This window comes from Heloderma suspectum, chromosome 1 (assembly GCF_057233095.1).
Source record: "Heloderma suspectum isolate Gila_16-S chromosome 1, 16-S_ref, whole genome shotgun sequence".
In the NCBI taxonomy this organism is placed as follows: Eukaryota; Metazoa; Chordata; class Lepidosauria; order Squamata; family Helodermatidae; genus Heloderma; species Heloderma suspectum.
In genome coordinates, this window is record NC_139458.1 from 72,415,849 (window position 1) to 72,442,344 (window position 26,496).

General features: G+C 44.9%; 1 protein-coding gene across 1 annotated transcript in view; it reads right to left on the bottom strand.

Annotated features, from left to right (window-relative positions):
• LOC146357391 (cytosolic phospholipase A2 epsilon-like) overlaps positions 1–23,248 on the bottom strand; it is a 75,206-nt gene extending 51,958 nt beyond the window's left edge. Inside the window, exons 1-5 of the mRNA XM_084847194.1 lie at positions 23,191–23,248; positions 22,370–22,459; positions 14,531–14,603; positions 13,085–13,221; positions 7,467–7,598 (exon numbers count right to left, since the gene is read on the bottom strand). Coding sequence (XP_084703320.1) covers positions 7,467–7,598; positions 13,085–13,221; positions 14,531–14,603; positions 22,370–22,459; positions 23,191–23,244 — 486 coding nt within the window. The 5' untranslated portion in view covers positions 23,245–23,248. The remainder of the gene's footprint in view (positions 1–7,466; positions 7,599–13,084; positions 13,222–14,530; positions 14,604–22,369; positions 22,460–23,190) is intronic.
• Positions 23,249–26,496: the final 3,248 nt, after the last annotated feature.

Sequence of the window (26,496 nt, forward strand, 5' to 3'; positions counted from 1 at the left end):
ACTAATGTAGATTATGTATATGTTGTGGATGGGTGTTGTCAAAGAAATGCTAAAGAGATATGCTGTCTGTACTTCCCATCCTGTAACAGAACAAATTATTTTGCCTAACTGTACTTCTGGTCAAGTAGCAGAACTCTGTGCCCTCACGAGGGCTACTGCCTTATTCCTTTCAGCAATAAACCAGTCTCCCATGACAACTTTTAAAGATGTTGCACAACTCCAAAATTAGGCCCAAATGTTGAAAAAGAAAAGTAGAGACTGACTGGTTGTTCTCAGTTCACTGACCATTTGTGGTGCTCCCTGGACGGCCACCTGGTGGTAGCGCCCATGGTCCTTCTTCCCCACCTTGTAGCAGCAGATAAGAAAGGTAGAATCGATTGAGTCAATCCCCTAAGGGGTGAAGATGCTACTATGTAGGGATGTTAGAGAATTCCGCCACGGACTCCAGTGAGTCCTAATGGAGTCATTCCCCCCGGAGTCCGTGGCAGAATGGAGCACTCCCCCTCGCCATCCCACGAAACTTTCCCGGGACGGACCCTACTTGGTGTCAACTGGTCCGGTCCATCCGCTGCCCCGCTCTGCGGCTACGAATGGCTGCCCCAGTCTGCGGCCACCATTTGCCTCCCTACTTTAGCCATGATAGGCTATGTAAGTATTTACGTAGCCTATCTGGGCAAAGAAAGAGCAAGGACGCAAATGGCGTCCGCTATGTCATTTGCGTCACTACTCTTTTCTGTGATAGGCTACGTAATTATATACATAGCCTATCATGGCTAACGCAGGGATGCAAATGGCAGCCGCTACGCCATTTGCATCCCTGCATTAGCCATGATAGGCTATGTATATATTTACGTAGCATATCACAAAAAGAGCAGGGAAGCAAATGGTGTAGCGGGCGCCATTTGTGTCCCTGCTCTTTACTGTGATAGGCTACGTAAATATATACGTAGCCTATCACGGCTAACACACTAATGCAAATGGTGCCCGCTACGCTGGACGCCATTTGCGGTCACAGCCTGGCAGCGGACAGAAGCCCAGCTGTGAGCGGCCCCGTCCAGTGGCTCTGTGGACTTGCCACAGAGTGGAGCTGGCCAGGAAGGATTCCGGGGGGAGGGACGGATCGCCTCCCCCCCACTGTGGACACCCTGGACCGGAACAGGGTAAGTAATCCGCCCATCCCTACTACTATGGTTTAGATAGGGATGTACGAAAGTTCCGCCACGGATCTCGAGGAGGCCGAATGCCAGCGCATTCAGCCCCCCGAAATTGGTGGCGGAATGGCCCACCACCCCTCCGCCACCCCCGGGACAGGACTTACCTTGGGCGGATCTTCCTGGCGGCGGTGGTTCGGCAGTGGCGGCCGGTCTTCCGACCGGCTGCCACCGCCGCCATTTCCAGTTAAAACAAAAACAAAAAAGTGATAGGCTACGTAAAGACTTACATAGCCGATCACGTCTGGGTGAAAAAAAAAACGCATATGCAAATGGCGGCGGCTATTGCCGCCACCATTTGCGTTCCTTATTTTTCGCCGTCTTAGTCTACATAAATATTTACATAGACTAAGATGAAGACAAGAAAGGGGAACACAAATAGCGCCCAGTACACTATTTGTGTTCCCCTTTCTTGTCTTCATCTTAGTCTATGTAAATATTTACGTAGACTAAGACTGCGAAAAATAAGGAACGCAAATGGCAGCGGCCGTAGCCACCGCCATTTCGTACGCGTGTTTTTTGTTGGCGGCACAGCCGCGGAGCAGAGCCGGCCGTCGAGGATTCCGGGGGGGAGGACCGGATCCCCTCCCCCCCCCGTCGAGGATTCCGGGGGGAGGGACGGAACGCCTCCCCCCCCACCATGAACAGAATCCACGAAAAGGTAAGTGACTTTCATACATCCCTAAAAAACAGCCTACCTGGATCCCTGCATCCCACTGCAAGAAGGTGTTGCTCCCTAGAGTAGGGATGTCAGAGAATTCCACCACAGATCTCGGGGAGGCCGAATGCCAGTGCATTCGGCCCCCCGAAATGAGGTGGCAGAATGCACTGCCACCCCCCCGCCACCCCCCCGGGACGAGACTTACCTGGGGCAGATCTTCTGGGCGGCAGCGGTTCGGTGGCGGCGGTGGCAGCGGCCGGTCTTCTGACCGGCTGCCGCTGCCGCCATTTCCAGTTAAAAAAAAAAAAAGACGTGATAGGTTACGTAAAGATTTACGTAGCCTATCATGGCTAGGTTTAAAAAAAAAAACGTGATGGGCTACGTAAATGTTTACGTAGCCGATCACATCTGACTTAAAAAACAAAACGCGCGTACGCAAATGGCGGCGGCTACGGCCGCCACCATTTGCATTCCTTATTTTGGCACGTCTTAGTCTACGTCAAGATTTATGTAGACTAAGACAGCGAAAATAAGGGGAGCACAAATAGCGTACGCTATTTGCGTTCCCCTTATTTTCGCCATCTTAGTCTACGTAAATCTTGACATAGACTAAGACGTGCCAAAATAAAGAACGCAAATGGGGGCAGCCGTGGCCACCGCCATTTGCGTACGCGTGTTGTTGTTGTTGTTTTTTAAGTCAGATGTCATAGGCTACGTAAACATTTACATAGCCTATCACGGCTGACTGCAGGGATGCAAACGGCAGCAGCTACGGCTGCTGCCATTTGCGTCCCTGCTAGCCAGCGGCCGGATGTCCGGCTGCTGGCGGAGCCGGCCAGTAGCTCCGCAGAGTCCCTGCGGAGTACAGCCAGCCGGCCAGGATTCAGGGGGGAGGGACGGAGCACCTCCCCCCCACCATCAACATAATCCGCGAAAAGGTAAGTGACTTTCGTACATCCCTACCCTAGAGACAACATACCCCAGAACAAGACAACGCTGGACGTGCCCTAACACAGAGTTCATCAGCCCTCTGAGTCATTTTGGACCCAGAAAGAGAAGAACATCTCTGGTTGCCATCGTGGTACTGGCTTGTTGCCCTTTTTCCTGCTATTGTTTGAAATCTTCTTAGACATTTGGCACTTTAGCCTCCTCTGGATTACAAAATAGTAATCTAAAGGACCAGTAGTGAGCCAAGCACTTGCTGGTGAGGTCAGCATAAGTCTAGCAGTGTTTCTGCTGTTAGTGAAGAAAGAGTTGTCTCAGCATCCACCAGAGGCACATTCTCATGATGTGGCCCAGCTGCATCCTGCTCCTGCTTGACATCTTCAGTTGCATAAAAGCAAAGAACACTTTCCTGAAAGTAGTAAACCAGATTCAAGTAGACTTAAATGTAGGGGTGAGCAGGTCACTTACCCGGTTCCGGTCCGGGGCATCCGCTGCAGGGTGAAGGCGATCCGTCCCTCCCCCCCCCCCCTGGAATCCTCCCCAGCCGGCTCTGCTCCACGGCAAAGTAGTAAGTATTTAATTATTTACATAAGTATTTACATAGCCTATCACAGCAAAGAGCAGGGGCGTAAATGGCGCCCATTACACATGTAAGTATTTACGTAGCCTATCTCGGCCTAAGACACGGGCGCAAATGGCGGCCACTACGACAGCCGCCATTTGCGGCCACAGCAGCCCAGCAGCAGCTGGAAGATGACCCAGAGCCGCATCCGCTGCCGCTGCATCTGCCTCATCTGCTGCCGCCGCCGCCAGGTAGGTCCATTCCAAGGGGGATTTCGGGGGGGGGGGAGGTAGTCCGTTCCGCCACAGACTCACTGGAGTCCATGGCGGAATTCTCCAGCATCCCTACTTAAATGTATCCAACTGCTAGATCTGCAGCCATGTGCCAGTCCATGCTCATGGAGGCATACCAATGATCTCAATTCCACAAAATGAGACTAAGGGTGCAATCCTATGCATGTTTAGACAGAAAAAACTCCTACTGGAGAATGCTGGCTGGGGAATGCTGGGAGTTGTAGGCCTTTTCTCTGTCTAAACCTGCATAGGATTGTACCCTAAAATGATTAAACCCTATTACCTAGATCTACCAGAAACAGCCACCTAGCAAGATGTACAATGTAGTAAGCATAATTGTTGTTTGTATTGTTTTGTTCCATGTGATCATTGCTTTGATTAAATGTTTTATCAAATTCCTTACTAAAGCTATACATAAAGCTGAACTGAACCAGATGGTCAGTAGAATGCAAAGATAAATGTGAAAAAAAGAGAGAGAGATAAAGAGATTGAAGAACTGATAACAGTACAAGCATAGAAGGTGACTAGGCCTTGTAAGTAGTTTGGTTCAAGCCTGACTAGGCCTTGTAAGTAGTTTGGTTCAAGGCAAGGTGCCTGATGGGACTGAGAGAGAGTATGTATGTGTCTGACCATGATGAGAAGGTAATTGTAACTTGCTCATAAGCAAGAAATTCCTATCCACCAAAGTAACTCATTCTATTTTGTCAGGGATGCTCTGACTTGGATTCCTGCATTGAGCAGGGGGTTGGACTCGATGGCCTTGTAGCCCCATTCCAACCCTACTATTCTATTCTATGATTCTAAAGATAAGAAGGCCACTGTGCTGAGTATTAATTGGTTTCTGAGCATGCGTAGTGTATTTTCTTTGTTCTCCAACTTTCAGTCTGAATAAATGCATCCTGTCTGTTTTATTTGGGAGAGACACAGATTCGTCTGTCTCTCCCACAGCCATGATGTGCTTTAATAAATTTCTGACTGTTGAATAGGGATGGCTTCCAATTTTGGGCACAACACTTTAAGGAGGATGCAGACAAGCTGGAGAGGGTTCAGAGGAGGGCAAGGAAGATGATCAGGGGACTGGAAACAAAGCCCTATGAAGAGGGACTGAAAGAACTGGGCATGTTTAGCCTTTAGCCTCATTTTTTGATCAGGTCACCTCCCCTGTGGACTGTGGGAATGCTGTGGACATAATATACCTAGACTTCAGCAAAGCTTTCGACAAAGTGCCTCATGATATCCTGATCAGTAAACTAGCTCAAAGTGGGCTAGATGAAGCAACGATCAGGTGGTCCCACAGTTGGCTACAGAATCGGACTCAAAGAGTGCTTATCAATGGGACCTTCTCAAACTGGGGAGAGGTCACGAGCGGGGTACCTCAGGGCTCAGTCCTGGGCCCAGTGCTCTTCAACATTTTTATTAATGACTTGGAGGAGGGGGTGCAGGGAATGCTGATCAAATTTGCAGATGACACAAAATTGAGCAGGATAGCTAATACCCTGGAAGACAGAAACAAAATTCAAAGTGATCTTGATAGGCTGGAGCACTGGGCTGAAAACAACAGTATGAAATTTAACAGCGATTAATGTCAAGTTCTGCAACTAGGAAAAAGAAACCAAATGCACAGTTACAAGATGGGCGATACTTGGGTCAACAGTACTACAAGCGAGAAGGATCTTGGAATTGTTGTCGATCACAAGCTGAATATGAGCCAACAATGGGATGTGGCTGCAAAAAAGGCAAATGCTCTTTGGGGCTGCATTAATAGAAGTACAGCTTCCAAATCACATGAAGTACTAGTTCCCCTCTACTCAGCACTGGTTAGGCCTCATCTTGAATACTGCGTCTAGTTCTGGGCGCCACACTTTAAGAAGGATGCCGACAAACTCGAGAGGGTACAGAGGAGGGCAACAAGAATGATCAGGAGACTGAAAACAAAGCCCTATGAGGAGAGACTGAAAGAACTGGGCATGTTTAGCCTTGAGAAGAGAAGACTGAGGGGAGATATAATGGCGCTCTTCAAGTACTTGAAAGGTTGTCACAGAGAGGAAGGCCAGGATCTCTTCTCAATCATCGCAGAGTGCAGGACATGGAATAATGGGCTCAAGTTACAGGAAGCCAGGTTCCGGCTGAACATCAGGAGAAACTTCCTGACTGCTAGAGCAATATGACAATGGAACCAATTACCTAGGGAGGTGGTGGGCTCTCCCACCCTGGAGGTGTTCAAGATGAAACTGGGCAGCCTTCTGTCAGGGATGCTCTGACTTGGATTCCTGCACTGAGCAGGGGGTTGGACTCGATGGTCTTATAGGCCCCTTCCAACCTTACTATTCTATGATTCTATGACATTTGCAGAAGCCATCATATTATATAACTACAACGTAGCTAGCCAGCCATGCTTACAGGTTCTGTAAAAGGAATTGTAGAGATTCAGGTGACAAGTATCTCCATAAGCAAAACTGAATAGAATCCAAAAGACTGACGCTGCAGTGCCAGAGGCCGAGTGTTGAAAAAGTGATTGGAGAGTGACGAAATCATGACTGTCACATGGACTCTTGAGCTATTTCATGCCATTGAATCCCAAGTCGCAATAGGGATGTCGGAGAATTTCTCCACGAATCTCCGGGAGGCCGAATGCCAACACATTCTCCCCGAAATTGATGGAGAAACGGTCTGCCACCCCCCGCCACCCCCCCCTCGGAATGGGACTTACCTTTGTCGAATGTCCCTGGTGCTGGCGGCTCCCGGCGGCGGTTCAGCAGCAGTGCGGCAGCAACGGCGGCCGGTCTTCTGACCGGCCGCCGCCGCTGCCATTTCCAAGGTGAAAAAAAAAAACACCAAACGTGATAGGCTACGTAAAGATTTACGTAGCCTATCACAGCTAGATTTTCAAAAAACACCATGATAGGCTACGTAAATCCTTACGTAGCCTATCACGGCTGACTTTGAGAGGGAAAAAAAAAAAGCGCGTACGCAAATGGCGGCGCCCATGGGCGCTGCCATTTGCGTTCCTTATTTGGGCACATGTAGTCTACGTAAACATTTACGTAGACTACCGTGAAAATAAGGGCAACGCAAATAGCGTTGCCCTTATTTTCGCCATAGTCTACATAAATGTTTACGTAGACTACACATGCCCAAATAAGGAACGCAAATGGCAGCGCCCATGGGCACCGCCATTTGCATACGCACTTTTTTTTCCCCCCAAAGTCAGCCGTGATAAGCTACGTAAGGATTTATGTAGCCTATTACGGCTGCCTGCAGGGACGCAAATGGCGGTGGCTATGGCCGCCACCATTTGCATCCCGGCAGGAGACGAGGTTCGCGGCCGGAGGGACGGGGCGCCTCCCCCCCAGCCAGAATTTCAGGGGGAGGAACAGAGCACCTCCCCCCCACCGCGAAGAAAGCTGCGGGATCAGGTAAGGGACTTTCGTCCATCCCTACATGTAGACTGTACTTCTTAAAACTAACTAGACTTTATATTTTTCTAACAAGGGGGCTGTATTAAAGACTAAACAATTCTACATCAAATGCAATTCTACATTTAAATGATAAATGCAAAATAGGTATCTTAATGGGCAGAAGGAATTTCCTGTAATCGTGTATATACAGTATAATGAAAGCATAAATGTTTGGAAAATCACTCTGAATGGTGAAAATTACTTGGGAACACTAAATGAAAGTGAAACAACAATGTACACTGAGCAAATTAGATACACATTACAGGATGTTTCACAGAAACTCCTATGAAGCTGTATCGTACCCACACAAACCACACATATAATTTTGTTTCTTACCTTTTTGTTCAGTTCAAAATGCCTGTAAACCGTTTGTCCAGGTTGGAGATGAGCTATGTCAAAAAGAACTGTGCAGAGCTGCTCATCCCTGAAAGGCCTATCTTCATCACAGACTTTCAGTTCGAGTACATTCTGCAGGGGGGGGGGATATATGATGAGAAGGGTAGAAGCCTTTTTTAAGACAGACAGCATTAGCATATCCCCCCCATGGCAGAGTCCACACAAGCATTTGAGGTTGTGTGTGCTGCATTCATTTATTTATTTATTATCACGATTATATCCTGCCTTTTTTCCTCTTGCAAGGAATCCAAGGCAGCTTACATGATCCCCCTCCGCCTCTCCATTTTATCCTCACAACAACTCTGTGAGGTTAGGCTGAGAATCAGTGACTGGCCCAAAGTCACCCAGTGAGCTTCATGGCCAAGTGGGGACTACTAGAACCCGGATCTCCCGACTCCCAGTCCAGCAATCTAACCACTACACCACACTGGCTCTCAAGGCAGTCCTGATTTCTGACAGGGATGGACAGATCACTCTAGTTCCAGCCTTTGTCAGTTTCATAAATCTGTTTTGTCCTGTTTCTGCATCAGCTTGTGTAATTTTTTGAATTAAAAAAAACCACACTTTCTCATTTAGAGTTGGTTAAATATGCATTTTTATGCATTTTACCCTAAAATACATGTTTTTATATGCATTTTTTAATATGCATTCAGTCTGTTTCCCGCCTCCCAGCTGAGCTGAGCAGAGCAGAGCAGAGGAAGCTGCCCAGCTGGTCTAGGGACTATAGAAGCAAGCAAGCTCCCAGAGAGTGAGGTCTCAGAGCGACCAAACATGGGGAGCAGACAAGAGTTGGCCAAGGGGAGTTGCAGTGGCAGAAGAGACAAAGGAGACAACGGCAAAGAGGTAAGTGGGCTGGAGGAAGCCCAGAGGGCTGTCCTTTTTCTTCTGAGTGGCTGTGAGCTCACCAGGTGCTCCTGAGAACTCCAACTGAATTGGGGGCGGGGGGTGGCCTGAGTACTCCCAGCAGCTATGTGGGCAGGAAGCTTCAGTCTGTTTCCCACCTCCCAGCTGAGCAGAGAAGAGCAGAGGGAGCTGCTCCAGCTGGTGTTGGGACTATAGAAGCAAGCAAGCTCCCAGAGAGCGAGTGAACAGTGGGAGCAAACAGGAGTTGGCCAGGGGAGCTGCAGCAGGAGAGGTTCAAGGGGGAGGCCCCTAACATTTTTTTGATTTTTTTAAACATTTTTTTTCATTTTTTCAAATAAAATAATAATAAAAAACTTGTCTTGTTACATGCCAGTGGGACTCTATTTTTAACCTCCAGTGAGTAGAGAAGCAGGCACAGGCTAGTCTAGAACAATCACAAAGCTAGACACAAAAAGGGAAAAGAGGCTATGGAAGGACAAGACTCTCCAGTGGTGGTGACCTGCAAGGTGTGTGCAATGTTTGTTTTCTTGCCTGAGGACAACATGGCCTACACCTGCAACAAGTACAAGTTGATCACGCTGCTGGAAGAAAAAGTAAGTGGACTGGAGCGGCGACTGTCGACCCTCCAGGGAATAAGAGAACAGAAAGAGTTTTTGGACAGAATGGGGTAACTACAGCAGCAAAGGGAAGACCAGAAGTTTGAAGAGCAACAGCAAGCTGAGGCAAAAGTGGGAAATGCTGAGGTGAGGAAAAATGGAGTAGAGGATACTCCTTGGAAAAGGGTGACAGTTAGGAAAAGAAGAACTAGACGCCACTCTGCACCAGTGGAAGCAGTGGAGCTGTGGAACCAATTCCAGGTACTTGCGGATGAGACTGGAGGACAGCCTGCAGAGGAAGAATCACAGGAGAACCTACATGAGAGTGAGCGGGAGGCTGAAGGTCAGTCAAACAGAGGCAATGAAACCCAGGCCTACAACAACAAGAAGAGAAGAGTGGTAGTAGTGGGAGACTCATTGCTGTGTGGGATCGAGACCCAAGTATGCCGCGAAGACCCGTGGACTCGCCAGGTATGTTGTCTCCCTGGAGGATGGATTAGAGACGTGACTGAACAGTTGCCTGCACTCATAAAGCCCACGGACGGGTATCCCTTTCTTCTCATCCACGTGGGAACAAATGATACTGCCAAGCGGAGCTACAAAGAAATCATGTCAGACTTTGAAGCTTTGGGAAGGAGACAAGACCTTTGGGGCCCAGATAGTTTTCTCATCCATACTTCCAGTAGTTAGAAGAAGGATAGAAAGGGAAAGAAAAATACCCTGGGTGAATGACTGGCTACAAAGGTGGTGCTGGTGTGAGAGATTTGGATTCTGGGACCAAGGGCTATATTTCCTGGAAGATGGACTGTTGGCAAGGGACGGGTTGCACCTCACAAAGGCTGGGAAGAATGTGTTTGGCCACAGCATGAAGAACTTCATCAGGAGGGCTTTAAACTGAATCCTACAGGGAAGGGAGACGTAAAGGGGGGGAGTAACAATGGATGAAGGCTCATGCACCGCAACGGAGAAAACAGCTCTAATAACACCCAATAATAGTCTTCAGAAACATGTAGGAAGAAAGCCAGACTATGAAGCACATGGTCTTCAATGTCTATATACTAATGCCCAGAGTATGGGAAACAAACAGAACAAACTTGAACTCTTAATACAAGAGGGAAATTATGACTTGATAGGTATAACTGAGACTTGGCGGGATGACTCTCATGACTGGAAAACAGCAATTGAAGCATATAACTTGTTCAAAAAGAACTGGAGGAACAGAAAGGGAGGTGGGGTTGCACTATACATTAAAAATACAAATCTCTGCACAGAAATACCAGAGGATGAGCTTGATAGCCACATCAAGAGCATCTGGGTTAAAATAAATGGAGCAAAGAATAAAAGGAACATGGTGGTCAGAGTCTACTACCAGCCACTCAATCATGGAGAAGATGAGGATGAAACTTTTGAAAAGCAAATAGTTTCAAAGAAGCATGATGTAGTAGTAATGGGGGACTTCAATTTCCCTGATATTTGTTGGGAGACAAATTCTGCAAAACATGGCCCCTCCAGGAAATTCCGGACTTGTGTGGCAGATAACTTCCTCCTACAGAAAGTAGAGGAAGGAACTAGAGGATCGGCTAGCCTTGACTTGATCCTAACTTAGTGGATAAAGTAGTAGTTAACAGGAACTCTGCGGGAAAGCGACCATGTTATACTTAGTTCTAAAGGAAGCAAAAGCCGAGTGTAGCCAGACGCATACCCTGGATTTTAGGAAAGCTGATTTTAATAAACTCAGAACAATGATCAGTAAGGTCCCATGGCAAGCGACTGTAATGAGAAAAGGAGTCCAAGATGGGTGGGAGTTTTTAGAAAAGGAAATTCTAAAGGCACAATTACAAACAATTCCAACAAGAAAAAAAGGTGGAAGCCAACAGAAGAAGCCAATGTGGCTTCACAAAAAGCTTAGAGATGACCTGAAAATAAAAAAGGACACATACAGGAAGTGGAAAGAAGGCTAAGTAACAAAGGAAGAGTATAGGCAGATAGCACAGAATTGCAGGGATGGTGTCAGAAAGGCTAAAGCTGAGAACAAGCTGAGGTTAGCAAGGGATGCTAAAAGCAACAAAAAGGCTTTCTTCAGCTACGTGCACAGTAAAAGACAGAGGAAAGAAATGGTGGTTCAGTTAATAAATAAGGATGGCAAAATGATAACAGATGACAAAGAAAAGGCAGAAGTGCTCAATTCCTACTTTGGCTCAGTCTTCTCCCAATTGAGGGTCTATGAGCCCCCTGGCAAAGGCGAAGTACAGGCTGAAGGGGCAGGATTGCAGCTTGAGATCGATAAGCATATGGTCAAGGAACACCTAATTACTTTGAATGAGTTCAAATCTCCAGGGCCAGATGAACTGCATACTAGAGTAATAAAGGAACTGGCAGAAGAGCTCTCAGAACCACTGTCTATGATCTTTGAGAAATCATGGAGGACAGGTGAAGTGCCAGATGATAGGAGGAGGGCTAATGTTGTCCCTATCTTCAAAAAGGGTAAAAAAGAGGAACCTGGGAACTACAGACCAGTCAGTCTGACATCAATCCCTGGGAAAATTCTGGAGCAGATGATAAAGCGGTCCATCTGTAAGCCCCTTGAAAACAATGTAGTGATTACTGGAAGCCAACATGGATTTGTCAAGAACAAATCTTGCCAGACGAATCTGATCTCATTTTTTGATCAGGTCACCTCCCTTGCGGACTGTGGGAATGCTGTGGACATAATATACCTTGACTTCAGATTCCAGAAGCCAGATTCCGGCTGAGCATCAGGAGAAACTTCCTGACTGTTAGAGCAATACGACCATGGAACCAATGACCTAGGGAGGTGGTGGGCTCTCCCACACTGTAGGTGTTCAAGACGAGGCTGGACAGCCATCTGTCAGGGATGCTCTGACTTGGATTCCTGCACTGAGCAAGGGGTTGGCCTCGATGGTCTTGTAGGCCCCTTCCAACCCTACTATTCTATGATTCTATGATTTTGTACATTTTTTGAGCTGAGGACTGGATCCCAAAATTCAGCAAGTGCATAATCCAAAAGATAACTGCGGTCTGATCCACGTATTAGTCAGGGAAGTGTGAATCAGATTGTTCTGCTTAAAAATGCATATCAAACCAAATAATTCTGCCTAATTTCCGAGCCCCAAGAATGATCACCTCTTCCTGCCACGTCATACCTTCTCCTCTTCTTCTTCCTCTTCCTTGACCGTACTGAATGCAAAATGGGTCATAATGACACTGAATAGCAATCAGGTTGTTCAGAAAGATGGAGAGGAGTAAAATAACTGGTTCTGTTTTAGGCGTGGGAGGAGTATGTAATGGTAAAGTGATACAGAGGCCTGGCAAAAGATATGAAGACTACCTGACCATCACTCAACAATTATATAAAGTTTCACTGTACGTATGTGTAGGCTGAATCTTCCTATATCACTGTTCCACCCAAGAGGAAACAACAGCTAGATCTGAATAACAAATGCTAGTTGGGATATCTTTAGCATCTTCTAAGTTAATTAGACTCTGCAGAACATTAGAGGAATCAAATAAAATCAACAACATATAATTAGAATGTGGAGCTCTCCCCAAACATTATGGTAGCTAAGAATTAGAAACACGATTCAAGGGAAACAAAGGACCATTTAGGAACTTATTTAAATCTGTGGAGACTTTTTTTCCCAATGTGGGCTCCGTGCCACACTCCCCCTTCATATGCGTAGTCAGAAGTGTGGGAGCTCTTTCCACTTGTGCATGTAAACAATGAGATTGTGTGGTTGTGACGAGTGTTGTGGATCCAGTGGAGGCCAATGGCTCCAATATATGGATATTTCTCACTCAGCACTAACTGGGTCCTAACTGGGTAAGAGACCCACTTGGATTGGCCCCACCCACAAAGTCGTTCTATTCATACATGCTTCTTTGCAGCCCTTCTCCTCCATTTACTGGCCACCATAGGTGGGCTTTTTTAAAAGTGTGCAGTAGCATATTAATTGGGATCTAGGTGCATAATGGACTGGAAAAATACTTTGTCCTATCCACATATTAAAAATAAGCCAAAAATGTAGACACGGGGGAGGCATATGAGCTGCCATTGGGAAGAGATCATTAGCACATCACCTTAGTCATATTCTGGATCCTAAAGAAGAAAATTTCATTCCAGACTGGATTTCTGCAATTTGAGACGGTTTTTGTCCGAGCATCATGAAACGAAGCTGTTGGTAACCTCAAACTCACGTAACAATCACTTTGGCTTACTGCATGATTTAAAAAATATGCATAAGAAAGCAGATACAGACTTCTCATTTAAAAATAATTGTTTGAGATATTACTTCAAGAAAGATATATGGTAAAGTGCACTGGATCAATTAAAAGGAAGATGTTCTACACGCATATATTTACTATTGTGTTTGTCATTTGGAATATATTATGCTTATGGTTATCTTTGTACGAACAAGACTTCTAACAGGTCAGTTTCATTCCTATTTTTCGACCTGTAGCCTATTGAATAATATTCTGCTCTTCTGCCAAAATGTTAGGTAGTCATCATGGAATCAGGTTTCTTGAAGCGCTACTACTTGTACAGACAACATGAAAAAAAGGATGTCTGAATTAGTTGTCTACAGAATATTTAGGGAAATGAAACTACACATGGCCTTACAGCTGGGACAGAGGACCCGTGGCCCTCCAGTTGTTGTTGGACTTCAGCTGCCATCAGCCCCAGTCAGCAAGGCCAATGATCAAAGATGCTGGGAGCGACAGCCCAGAAACATCTGGAGGGCCACAGGGTTCTCACCCCTACCTTACAGGTGCACATACCTCTTGTTTATTGGATTTTCTTTTGGAAAGTTACATCCTTCAGGTGGCACCTGGTTCCTCCCTCCATCCTACCTCACTTGGGACAAATAGTCTGCTGTAGTGCATATATTTAATTAGAGACCTGGTTCAGAGTATAATTTGATATATACCTTGTTGAGTGTTGGGGGGAGCACATTTTGGTCTATTTAAGTGTGCAGCAGCAGAAAATGTGTACCAGAAGTTCTTTTCAGACATTGACTGCATGGGAAATGAACAAGCATAGACAGATGGGGGGTGGAGAGAGAGCAGCATCACAGCATCCAGCTCTGCCTCTGATGTACATGCATTTCTCTTTCGCTGTGTAAAACAAGCTTCTAAGCATCCTTTTCCCATGTGGATAACGTTCAAAAAAGGATTAGAAATGGATCTTAATCCATGGTCGCAGCCCAGAGGCCTGCACTGAACTCTGTGGCCAGCTAGAGCAAACCACGTTCTAAATGCGTGCTATAAACAGGGGCTTCTGTCGTTCCCTTTCTAACAGACTGCAGAAGCAAGCATGGGAATGATGGTCTCTTCAGATCCTTCAGCAATGGCAAAGACAGTGGACATCATAGGTCTAAAGAACCTACAGTAGCAGTGGTTACTGCAGCTTCCATTGAACACTGACAACAATTAATATAATGTTTAATTAATATTAATTAATGTTAACCTGTTTCCCCCCTGCATTTGGGGAGCTAAGCAGCAAGCATGGGATTTACGGATACTCACACACATCTGCTTGCCGGAGATTTCTCATTCGTATAACATGTACAGAGAGCAAACAGAAGGGTGGTACCTGTGCCTGAAAGTCAATGTGAAGGAAAAAGAAAGACATCAACAACTCAAGGCAGTTAACCATAAGGAGGCTCAATGTCCTTCAGGAGCCACAGAATGTTGAATGTCAGCTGGAAAAGAAAAACAGAAAAGTGGGAGGAGTGAACTGATTTACTCGAGCCTTGAACAGCTTATAATATCCCAGAGAATATTGGCTGGCGCCCCAAACAGGAGCACTTCTGCTAAGGGGTTAGGATATACTGCAACACTTTGTTGCAGATTCCACTTGCAAGTGCATAGTGCTTGACCAGCCAGATATCATTAATTAAAATTTAACAAGAAAAACAGAGTGAGAGAACGCAGATCCCACCCACATTTTCCCTCATCCCCATCACATTGTGCATTAATTCCGCATAATGCACAGTCTATGAACAACTGAACTATGCCAAAACTCTTGTTCATTTTCAGCTTAGAGTAACTGATAGAATTGTTATCAACCTACGCAAGGATAGCCATGAATCGATTTCTCTCACTAAGGATTCTAGATTGTTGAACTTGCTCAGTAAGGGGAGGGGGTATTTCAGCATAATGCCAACATCCCAAGGTTGTGAAACCCATTACTTCTACTCTCATTGCTGGGACTTTCCCACTATTGTGCTACGTTTTGCTGTAGAACTTCCCTTTATCCTTCATTCAATAAAACAAGCTGAGGATTCAACAAAACCAAACAGCCAATAATTCTTTGAATAAGTTTCACAACTTCTTGACAAACCTGCAACCTTTTGAGCACAAGTTGCACAACCCAAATCCAGTCTTAATGATACCTGCAACATACAGAAGATTAGTATGCCATCTAGATGAAGCCACCCTTCCATGGCTATAAACAGATAACTTGGAATTGGTGTTCCATATCTCTCTCTTCATCTGCATCTGGATTTGTACCCAGATTACTATGCTATTTAGTCCTATGTGACACGGATGCATGCAAAGCTATACCTAACAATGTTGTTTTATATATACAGATGGTTATTTATTTATTTTTCAAAATGTATAGCCAAAGCTGGCTGACGATATCAATAACAAAACAACAAGAGGATAAAAATAATTAATTTCAAAGTACAACAGCATAGAACAGCAAGATAGAACATAACCTATTAAAATATCAACACAAAGTCAAAATTATCAACATCAAGTACCACCTAAAAACAGCAGCATAAAACCATATCAATAAAACCACAAGCAGTTAAAAAAAAAAGAACAGAAAACCAGAGCAAGGTGTTATAGCTCAGCAGCCCTTCTAGAAAGAAAGGTCTTTGCCGACTGGCAAAATATCATTGGAGAGCAGCAAGATGGAGTCCCCTTGGGAAGGAGTCCTGTTGCCTGAGAAGGCCGTCTCCTTGGACCCACCCAGTGGAGGCTCCAATTTCAGTGGGGCTGTGAATCTATTCCGGGTTTCAGTCACAACCAGCCAGAATTCTAAAGAAGCTATCCAAGGTGCTAGACCTGTTTTGGGCATAGTGTTCAGCACCTTCGGTAGTTCCTTTAGAGTTCTGGCTGTTTATGACTGAAACCTGGAATGGATTTATAGCCCCACTGAAATCAGAGCCACCAGCCTCCACTGGTCCCACCCAAAGTCCAAAGTCAAAGTCATTTGACCTTAAAATACTTTCTAGAGATGCAAGATCCCTACTCAGAAAATGCAACATAATAGTGACAATCAGGAAGGGCCTAATCTAGACTGAAGATAGGGTTTAAGGATGGAACTATACATTACACACAAACGTATATCTGTATATATAAAAGCCCAATGGCTGCAGGGAAAAGCTATTTTGGATGGAGTCCATTTTGAGTGGAGAAGTGGTAGAGGGAGGGGGCTTATTCCTTTCATTGCCTGCCACTTCTCTCCTTTTCAGTTCTCCTCTTGTTAACTGTTTTTCTCCCAGCAGCATTCCAGCTGTGTTTACCTTTACAAATACATATGACTGGGATCTCATAGTGGAGGAAAGCAACAAGGAGGAGAAATGTGAATCACTGGGCAGGTTTCAGCTCAGTCCTATGCAGGTTTTGTCATTTGTGGGTTTGGGGGGTGGAGGTTTGCATGAACTCTAGCTTCAGTGGTGAGGGAAAGGCACTTGGTGCATGCTCAGAGTTCCTACATAACTGAGCCCTACTTTTGAAAACAGACTCATTGGCTGAATCCTGGTGAAGTCTTGGCACAAATGAAGTTATGGGGAGGAAAATACAATGAGAGCTTGTGCATAACAAGGAGGGGGTAGAGAGGAGTTGCACAAAACAAGACATCTGTTTCGATGAAGAGTTGCTGGAGGATGGTAGGATGAGGAGGGAGGGTTGCATGGCGGGGAATAGAATTGGTAGGGGGAGGATGTAAGTGCTCAGTGGTGAAAGAAAAACATTCTGCACATGCTCAGAGGCACTCTCTATTTAAGAACATAAGAAGAGCCATGCTGCATCAGACCAAGGTCCATCTAGTCCAGCATTCTGTTCAGATGCCCATTGGAAACCCACAAGCAGGACATGAGTGCAATAGCACCCTCCCACCCATGTTCCCCTGCTGCCAACATTAATAAAATGTAAATACATTCTAGTAATTCTAAATTAGAATGCATGTATATCCTTCAGAAACTTTGCAAGTTTCTTGCCTGGGGGACACCTCTAATGACCTCCGCATTTTCTTACAAATTTACCCAAAAACTATTGGGAAAGGGGTGAATGGAGAACTCCCCCAAACTGGAGAACTCCCCTTCCACATGAACTGCTGCACCTATCCTTCTGAAACTTTGCTGGTTTCTTACTTAGGGACAACTCTAGGCTGTCTGTAACTTTCAGAACAATGGTCCACAAGGAATATAGGGAGGTAAGTATGTCTTCTTTTGGAGACCTCAAAATGTCAAGGCCATCCTTGCACAAAAACCCTTGTGGCTATCATTCTGAAATTTGGCAGACATGATCTCCTCTGATGGGGCAATGAATACTGAAATTTTTATCCAATTCTTCAAAGGAATAAAAAACATTATTGGCAGTTCCCTTTAAAAGAAAATATAAACCCTGCACCTATTTTTCTGACATTGGGCAGGTGTAATCCCCTTCTAGGGGGCTACTATGCCTGAAATTATCCAGTTCTGACCAAGAGAAAAAAGTTACTTTTTTTTTTCTAATTTCCCATGGTAGTCAACAGGAAGCATAAAGACTCATTTTTCCAAACATTGACTCAGGTTTGGTGCTAAGCTGAAGTGGTCCGACTACAAATTGGCCAGAGCAGAAGTGGGATGTTTTCCAAAATGCTGAATCGGGGTCTGAGTTGAAGTGGGGTAGGGGGTCAGTGCACACTTCTTATGTATGTATGTATGTATGTATGTAATCTATATACACATGCAAGCACACTGCATGTATGCACCACACACACACACAAGCACACTGCATGAATGCATCACAAACACACACACACACAGACATTACATGTGCACTTAGACTCATGTGTGTGTGTATGCATAAATTTGTGTTATGGGCCCGTGCCTCAGATCTTTTAAGACCCTAGCAATGCCCCTGCCTTAGTCTCAAAGCAGAAAACAACTTTTAAAGACATAAATACATACGTAAACATTCCATGCCTACATCCAACCACTGACACTAAAGAAGTCCTAGGAAGTCACTGGGACAGCCCCAAGGAAAGTGGGTCATGGATTATGACCTGTGTCTCCAAACTGGTTATTTAAAAGCACAGATATACTGTACTTCGTTGCTGAATCTGCTTATTTTATTAATAATAATCTTAGCTAGATACTAATTGACACTACCATCTAAGTGGTGTTTTGTTGTACTGTATAATTGCATCTAGAAATAGTTTGTACAGCATTTAAGAGTAGCTGCACTGTGAAGGCAATTCTGATGTGCATGTCAACTCATGCTGGATTCTTCCCGCAGCCACCATGTGGAACATGGTGAAGAGGATCATCTGCCCAGGCCCGGGGCCCGGGTGCTCATCTCTCAAAGGCTGGGTTTGAATCCCTGTGTGGTCAACCATATTTGTGCTTAATTGGGGTTGCCAGCTCTTTTTGTCTGACAGGCTCCTCATGTCCGACGGCTGTATGGCAGGCAGATACAGTGGCGAGAAAAAGTTTGTGAACCCTCATGATAATTATGGAAATTCCATAGTTTTACCATGATAGCTTTCGTGAATCATAACCAACCCTTTTTAAAATATCCAGTAGGGTTTATATTAACCAATTCCATGTTCTGTGAAATAAAACAATGTATGAACTAGGCAAACAATGAATACTTAAGAGTCAGGGTATATGCAAAAGTAAGTGAAACCCTGGTTGCATCAACTCAGTTAAAGGGAATAATCAGAATCAGGTGTTTAAGTAGTTAGGTAGATCTTCAAGGGTGAGGAGGCCCCACCCTACAAAAGGATCAGACGCTTTGTTAGTTTGGTCTTCACCATATGGTTGTGTGGAAACGCATCATGCCACAACCAAAGGACATCTCCGTGATAGGCTACGTGACGATTTACGTAGCCTATCATGGCTGACTTTGCAGATCTAGCCGTGATAGGCTACGTTAATTGTCACGTAGCCTATCACGGGGCCGTTTTTGTTTTGTTTTTTAACTTTTAATTTCACGGCCGGGCGAGGCGAGGCGCCTCCTCCCCAGCCTGAATTTCGGCCGGGCGAGGCGGGAAGCCTCCTCCCCGGCCTGAATTTCGGCCGGGCAAGGCGGGAAGCCTCCCCCCCCTGGCCTGAACTTCGGGGGGAGAGCAGCGAAGCGCCTCCCCCCCACCGCGAAAAGCTGCGAGACCAGGTAAGTGGGTTTCGTGCACCCCTACTAATCAGTGTAGAAAGGGTTACAAAAACATTTCTAAAGACTGGGGCTCCACCAATCCAATGTCAGACAGATAGTATATAGTATATAGAAATAGTATATAGAAATGGAGAAAGTTCAAGATCACAGTCACTCTACCCAGGAGCAAGCATCCTACCAAAATCTCTCCAAGAACAAACTGGCGCATCATCTATGTTTAGCAAAAAACAAACACTGAGTTCAAACAGAAGAACCACATCCCAACCATCAAATATGGTGGTGGGAATGTGATGCTTTGGGCCTACTTTGCTGCCTCAGGACCTAGACAGCTTGCCACCATTGACACAACCATGAATACTGCAGTGTATCAGAAGATTCTAGAGGACAATGTCAGGCCATCTGTCCATGACCTGAAGCTGAACTGAAAGTGGGTCATGAAACATGACAATGATCCTAAATGTACAAACAGATCTACAAAAGAATGACTGCGGAAGAAGAAATTCTGTGGCCTAGTCAAATGCAGACCTAAACCCCATCAAAATGTTGTGGCAGGACCTGAAGCAAGCTGTTCATGCAAGGAAGCCCTCAAATGTCAGTGAGCTGAAGCAGTTCTGTAAGGAGGAATGGGCCAATATTCCTCAAAACTGATGTGAGAGACTGACCAACAGTTACAGGAAATGCTTACTTTAAGTCACTGCTGCTCAAGGCTGTGCCACAAGGTACAGAATCTAAAGGTTCACATAGTTTTTCCCACATGGATATTGAATGTGGAATCAGTTGTGGATAAATAAATGTTGCAAAAGCATCATGTTTGTGTGTCATTTGCTTAATCAGGTTATCGTTCTTTATCTAGTCTTATGGGGTTACATTACGTTCTAATAATATTTTAGGCTGGAAATATGTGACAATCCTAACGGGTTCACAAACTTTTTCTCACCACTGTACATCATAGTTCTCTCCATGCACCTATTGAATCTGGCTGGTACAGATGAGTGAGAATTTCATTTTGGTTCATTTTTTATAATAATTTACCAAAATCCATGCATTTCTTCATATTCAAGATGGGAAGGACTTAAGATTTAAAAAAATCGAATGCAGGGGAAAGAAAAACTGACATGTTCATCCATCCCTATACAGAGCAATATCCCATTACTCTGTCCACTCCATTCATAATGGAATAATATACAATCAATACCCAATGGACGGGTGAATGTGCTTTGGAGACAGAGAATGCCTGCTGCTCTTTCCTTCCCCCTCACTTTTAAAGGCACATTGATGTGCATTTTGGCACTGAAAAAAAGGAGCATTCAGCCTGCCAAGAGAGTATTTGCACAGCAGCTGAAACGGACCAGTCCCCAGTGGAGGCTGGTGGTTTCGATTTCAGTGGGGCTGTGTATCTATTCTGGGTTTCAGTCAGAACAAACCAGAATTCTAAAGGAGCTATCCAAGGTACTGGACCTATTTTGTGGGCGGGGTTCAGGACCTTGGATAGCTCTTTTAGAGTTCTGGCTTGTTGTGACTGAAACCCAGAATGGATTTATAGCCCCACCAAAATCAGAGCCACCAGCCTCCACTGCTAGCCTTGAAGCAGAGTCTAAAGAAGCCAACATTACAGTTCAGCAGGACATCTAGAGCCCTTTTCAAAACTGCACTGAGTAGACATGTGAGGAGCAGGAACTTGCTGTCCTCACCCCCAACCCCCAACCACTGAGTGTCTATATGCACAGAGCCCACACACCTATACAACTTGTATGCACATAATCTATCTCCACATGGTAGAGGATCCAGCTTTTTGCCAGGTTCCCAAGCACGCATACAGATGAACATGTTTTAAGGAATGAGCTGCCTTATACTGAGTCAGACAGTTGGTCCATGTAGCTCAGTATTGTCTATCCTGACTGGCAGCTTCAGGGTTTCAGCCAAGAGTCTTTCCCAGCCCTATCTGGGAATGGAACCTGAGACCTTTGGCATGCTAAGCATGTGCTCCATCACTGAGCTACAGCCTTTCTTCTTGCCTTATGTGTGCACAGAATCCAACAAAATGGGGAACCCCAGATTGGAACACCAAGAAAGCACAAAGTAATTGGGTCAGCAAAAGAAGATGATTTGCTCCAGTCTAGATACAAGTATGTGCATAGAGCAGCTTTCCTCAGTCTGATGCTCTCAGATGTCTTAAAGTACAACCGCTATAATCCATATACAGCATTGGGAGGGCACTAGTTTGGGGAAGGCTGGCATAGACCCTATCTACACAGGCACATTCAATGCACAGAGATCAGAGGGTGGGAACGGTGGGCGTGATCATGCTCCCCCCTCCACATATTCACTCTGAGCCATTTTAAAGGGTCTGAAGAGGGCTTAGCAAATGTCCCCAGGAGAAATCTGAAGTCGTCATGCCAAAGATGAAGCTGACAAGGTTGTCTTTTCTCTGCAGTTTGCCTTGACTATGCAGTTCCAGCTCCTCTCTCAAGTCCCCTCTTACCAGAGTCACAAAATAACGATAATTCGGGTCGCTTGTTGTCAGTGGTCTCGCAAGCATGATCTAGGCACCTGTCAAATTTGCAGAACGCATAGCTGTCCAGATCACAACAGACCTGCTAGAGGGGAAAAGGATCACATTTCCTCCAGTGACGGCTTATTGAATGCTAGAAAAATGTGTTATGCTCTTGAGGGAAACATTTTACAGCCCTCAAAACAAACGAGGAAAACCAGCTCGCACTGGTCACACTATAAACAGTGCATAAAAATCATTCAATCAAAATACAACTGCTGTGTAAAATATTCACACACACATACACACACACCAGCCTAGTGCCCCCCCAGGTCTGCTGAATAACAACTCCCATCATCCCCAGCCAAGACTGATCAGATTAAAGGATTTGAAGAGTATACTGAAGCATACAGACAAATGTAGCACCGCAGAGCCATTCCTCCACTCATTCCTCCCACCATAAAAATAGCTGCATTGTCTAGTACCTGCCATTCAGCCCCATGTGGAACGTCAGCGCCATAGTACTTCCTCTTTGTTTCTCCATTTCCACATAGATTTGTTTGAGTGTTTGGGTCCTAGGTGGGAAAAAGAAGTTCAATGAATCTAATTTACAAATTCCTCTCATTTTTAAAATTATTTTTGAGTTCTACTATATTTCACAATTGGGGTAGATACAAAATGAAAGTGATAGTTAAGATCTACAGTGATTTTGCATTGGGATGCCTGCCAGATATTTGGAGATTAAGGGCTCTGATATATTTGAATGAGAATATTTATTAATATTTGTTATCAACACCATTAACTTGTCTAAATGTTGTTGTGTTATTATAATGATTATTATTATCTTATAGTTTGCTGTAAACAGCTCTGGGAATTTTAAAATAGGAAGTGGCATGTAGATATTCTAAAATAAATAAAATAAATAATATTTGCTAAAAGGCCATCAAGGTGGCATACAACAACTTGAAACACTAAATGCTTAACACAGTAAAAAACAAGAACATGAAGAACAGTAAAACATTAAAGCTACATAATTTTAAAAGCTAAATTTTATAAGATGTATCTTCACACCCTTTCTAAAAGCCAAGCAAGTGCTGATAAACTGTAGTTAAACTGCAAGTACAGAATCTATGTGTCAGTTACACCATTTTATGAAAACAATCAAGAGAAATACACTGTTAGCTAAACTGCTTATCGTTTGAGCTCACAGACCCTCTTCCATCACAGATACAGCCAGCCGTCAAAATACAATCCACAATTACTGTTTTTGTGTTTGCTCTGTCTCTGTCAGGAAAGTAAAACATACCATCTGGCACTGAGGACTTTTTCTTACGTGGAGAATATTCGCTGATGAACCCATATAAATCTCTGATACATACAGTTCAGATGCAGCAGGTGGAGCTTTGATACAGAAGCCCAAAGCTGGCAATGAGCCTTGTAACACAGATAAAGCCTTCAAACCAGTTGAGGAGGATGTACAGGTGTATAAACACTGACTCAGAGCTCCACCCCTTCCCGAATGTAAAATTATACTAAATCACTTCCCACTTTCCACACTCTTGCTCATTAAATCTACCAGGGGGTTGAAAAATGGGATAGCTTTCTTGTATGCTTCCTGGAGAGTCAAAGATATAAAACTTGCCAAAGTTTAAAAGAGGAAACCCTAAATTCTCATATTGGATGACTTGAAAAAGAATCAAGAATTAAAACTAAACTAAACAAATCTGATATGTTCACTATTAAAATTCTGGTCTGTGAAACAGCCTCAGGCTCACCACTGCCATTTCTGATCACCACCATTAGTAGTCAAGTTTCCTGTCCCAGTAATAGCTGCAGGCCAAAGTAAAATGCCAAGGAAGGGAGAGAAGGGAGTGAACAAACAGCTGAACTGAAAAAGACTTCTTGAATTAGGATCAGAAAAGCAGAGGCCACTGTAAGGCTGGGGGCAAGATATGGGAAAATTCCAAGGGACCAGCTTCCATTTTGCTCAGTTTGTTTGGGCGAGCCATCCCCGCAGAATAAAAGAGCCAGCCCTATCCCCTTTTAGTTGCTGTCCGTCACCCAAGCCTTCTAAAATCTTTCCATCCTTATTTGGCACCCTGATGTTGTGGGAGGGGGCATAAAGTATTTTTGTCCTGTGAAATAGGCAGACAACAGGGAGATTGTCCCCATCAATGTATCTCCATGCTGGAAAGTACTTTATCCACTGAATATCTGCCCATCATGCAGGTATTCATGAAAAAAGATTTCTGAAACATAAAAAGTGGACATCTTGTTTCAATATATGGAACCTTCAGAACTTGTTGGCATAACTTTAAGACTGTCACAAGGGGGTGGAGCTACTGTGACATCCTTAGGATGTGGCAGATGTAATCTCCAGGGGCTCCACCTCTGATACCAAATATTCCTTACCTGGCACAAGCACGGACATCACCACCATCTGCTCCTCTGTTGAGGTGGAGTGGGCAGAGCCAGTTCCCATGACTAAAGCATGGGAATCAGTTTTCTCTTGGTCTGGTAACAGGAGATTATCATCTGATGCTACTCTTTATACACAGGGGAGCATAAGATCTGCAGGCATTCATACAAATTGTGCCAGGTTTTCATGGATTTTCATATCAAAATTTATATTATTAGTGAGATATAATTTTTCAACAAATCTGTTTTTTTAACTATCTTTTTTTTTTTCTACTCCAAAGTCCTCCATCTTCAGCAATGACTTCCAAACAAGATCACGGGGCTATACACCCAGGGAGCTCACAGCAAAAGGGACTGTGTTAAAGTGTGACATAGGATACTACAACGTCACCAAACTTATTTATGTAGATCAACAGCCAATGTGGTACCATCAACTTTATGCAGTGATGCCAGACCATGAAGACTACAAGAATACAACACATGGACTTGCAGTGACAATAATAGAAAATGTGGCTGGGAATTGGAGGTAGTGCATTTTGGCGGTTCTGTTCCTGCCACGAAGGCAAGATCCAAATGGTGATGCTGGGGAATTACTGCTTGAGTCCATGGCATTTACACTAATGGATCACATTTTGTTCTATTTTGTTTTCCAACAGGCAGCTGTTGGCCACTGTGTGAACAGAATGCTGAACTAGATGGACCCTTGGTCTGATCCAGCAGGGCTCTTCTTATGTGCCTTTGAAAAGTGCCCACGCAGAATGTGGCAGCCAGGTTGCTAACTGGTACTGCCTATTGAGAACATGTGACTTCCTTGATGAAACAACTGCACTAGCTTCCAATTTGTTTATGGGCCCAATTCAAAGGACTGGTGGTGACTTCTAAAGCCTTTTATGAATTGGAACCAGGATATCTGAAGGACTGCCTTCCAGGGCTGGCCCTCCCATGAAGCAGGGTGAGGCTGCTGCATCAGGCAGCTGAGTGAAAGGAGTGGCAAATTGCACTGGACAAGGTGCTTGGCCAAGTCCAGTCAACCACCTGTGTGCTTGACCCTTGCCTGTCATGGCTTATTACAACTAATAGGGAAGGGATGTCCAGCTGTCCAGTAGGTTATCAGCTCCTCCTTGAGAGAGGGGTCAGTGCTGGCCACTATAAAAAGGCACTTTAAAGAATCAGGCCACTCCTGAAAAAGCCTAACTTGGACCAAGAAGATGCTACCAACTATAGGCCAGTTGCCAATATTCCTTTCCTGGGCAAGATGTTTGTGCAGGTGGTTACTGGCCAACTCCAGGCACTCTTGAATGAATTGGATTATCTAGATCCATCTCAATCAGACTTCAGGCCTGGGCCTGGCACAGAAACTGTCTTGGTTGCTCTGTGGGATGACCTTTGCTGGGAGAGGGACAGGGGGAGTTTAATCCTGTTGGTTGTCTTGGACCTCTCAGCAGCTCTGGATACCATTGACCATGGTATATTTCTGGATACTTCTGGTTGGGAGTTGGAGGTACTGAACTGCAGTGGTTCCATTCCTACTTGGATGGCTGATTTCAGAAGGTGGTGCTGGGGGTTTATTGTTCTGTCCCTTGGCATTTATGCCATGGGGTGCCACAGGGTTCTATTTTATCCCTCATGCTGTTTAACATCTGCATGAAAACACTGGGGGAGGTCATCTGGAGATATGGGCTGAGGTGTCACCAATATACAGATGACACCCAGTGATATCTCTCCTTTCATCAAACCCAGGTGAGGCAGTGGGCATTCTGAACCGCTTGGGTACCGTAATGGACTGGATGAGGTCTAATAAACTGAGACGCAATCCAGACAAGAAAGAGGTATGGTTAGTGGGTGGTTCATATGCCCAGCTAGGTGATATTCAACCTGTCCTGGGGGGGGGGTGTACTCCCCCTAAGGATCAGCTTGCAGTTTGGGGGTGCTTTTGGATCCAGCATTGTCACTGGATGCACAAGTGAATGGAGCACGTTTTATCAGTTTAGGCTGATATACCAACTATGTCCTTATCTGGACAGAGATGGCCTAGCTACAGTTATCCATGCTCTGGTAACCTCTCATCTGGATTACTGCAATGCGTTATATGTGGGGCTGCCTTTGAAAACTTCAGCTGGTCCAAAATAAGGCTGCAAGATTGTTAACAGAGACTGGCCAATGTGATCATATTATCCCACTACTTTTCCATCTG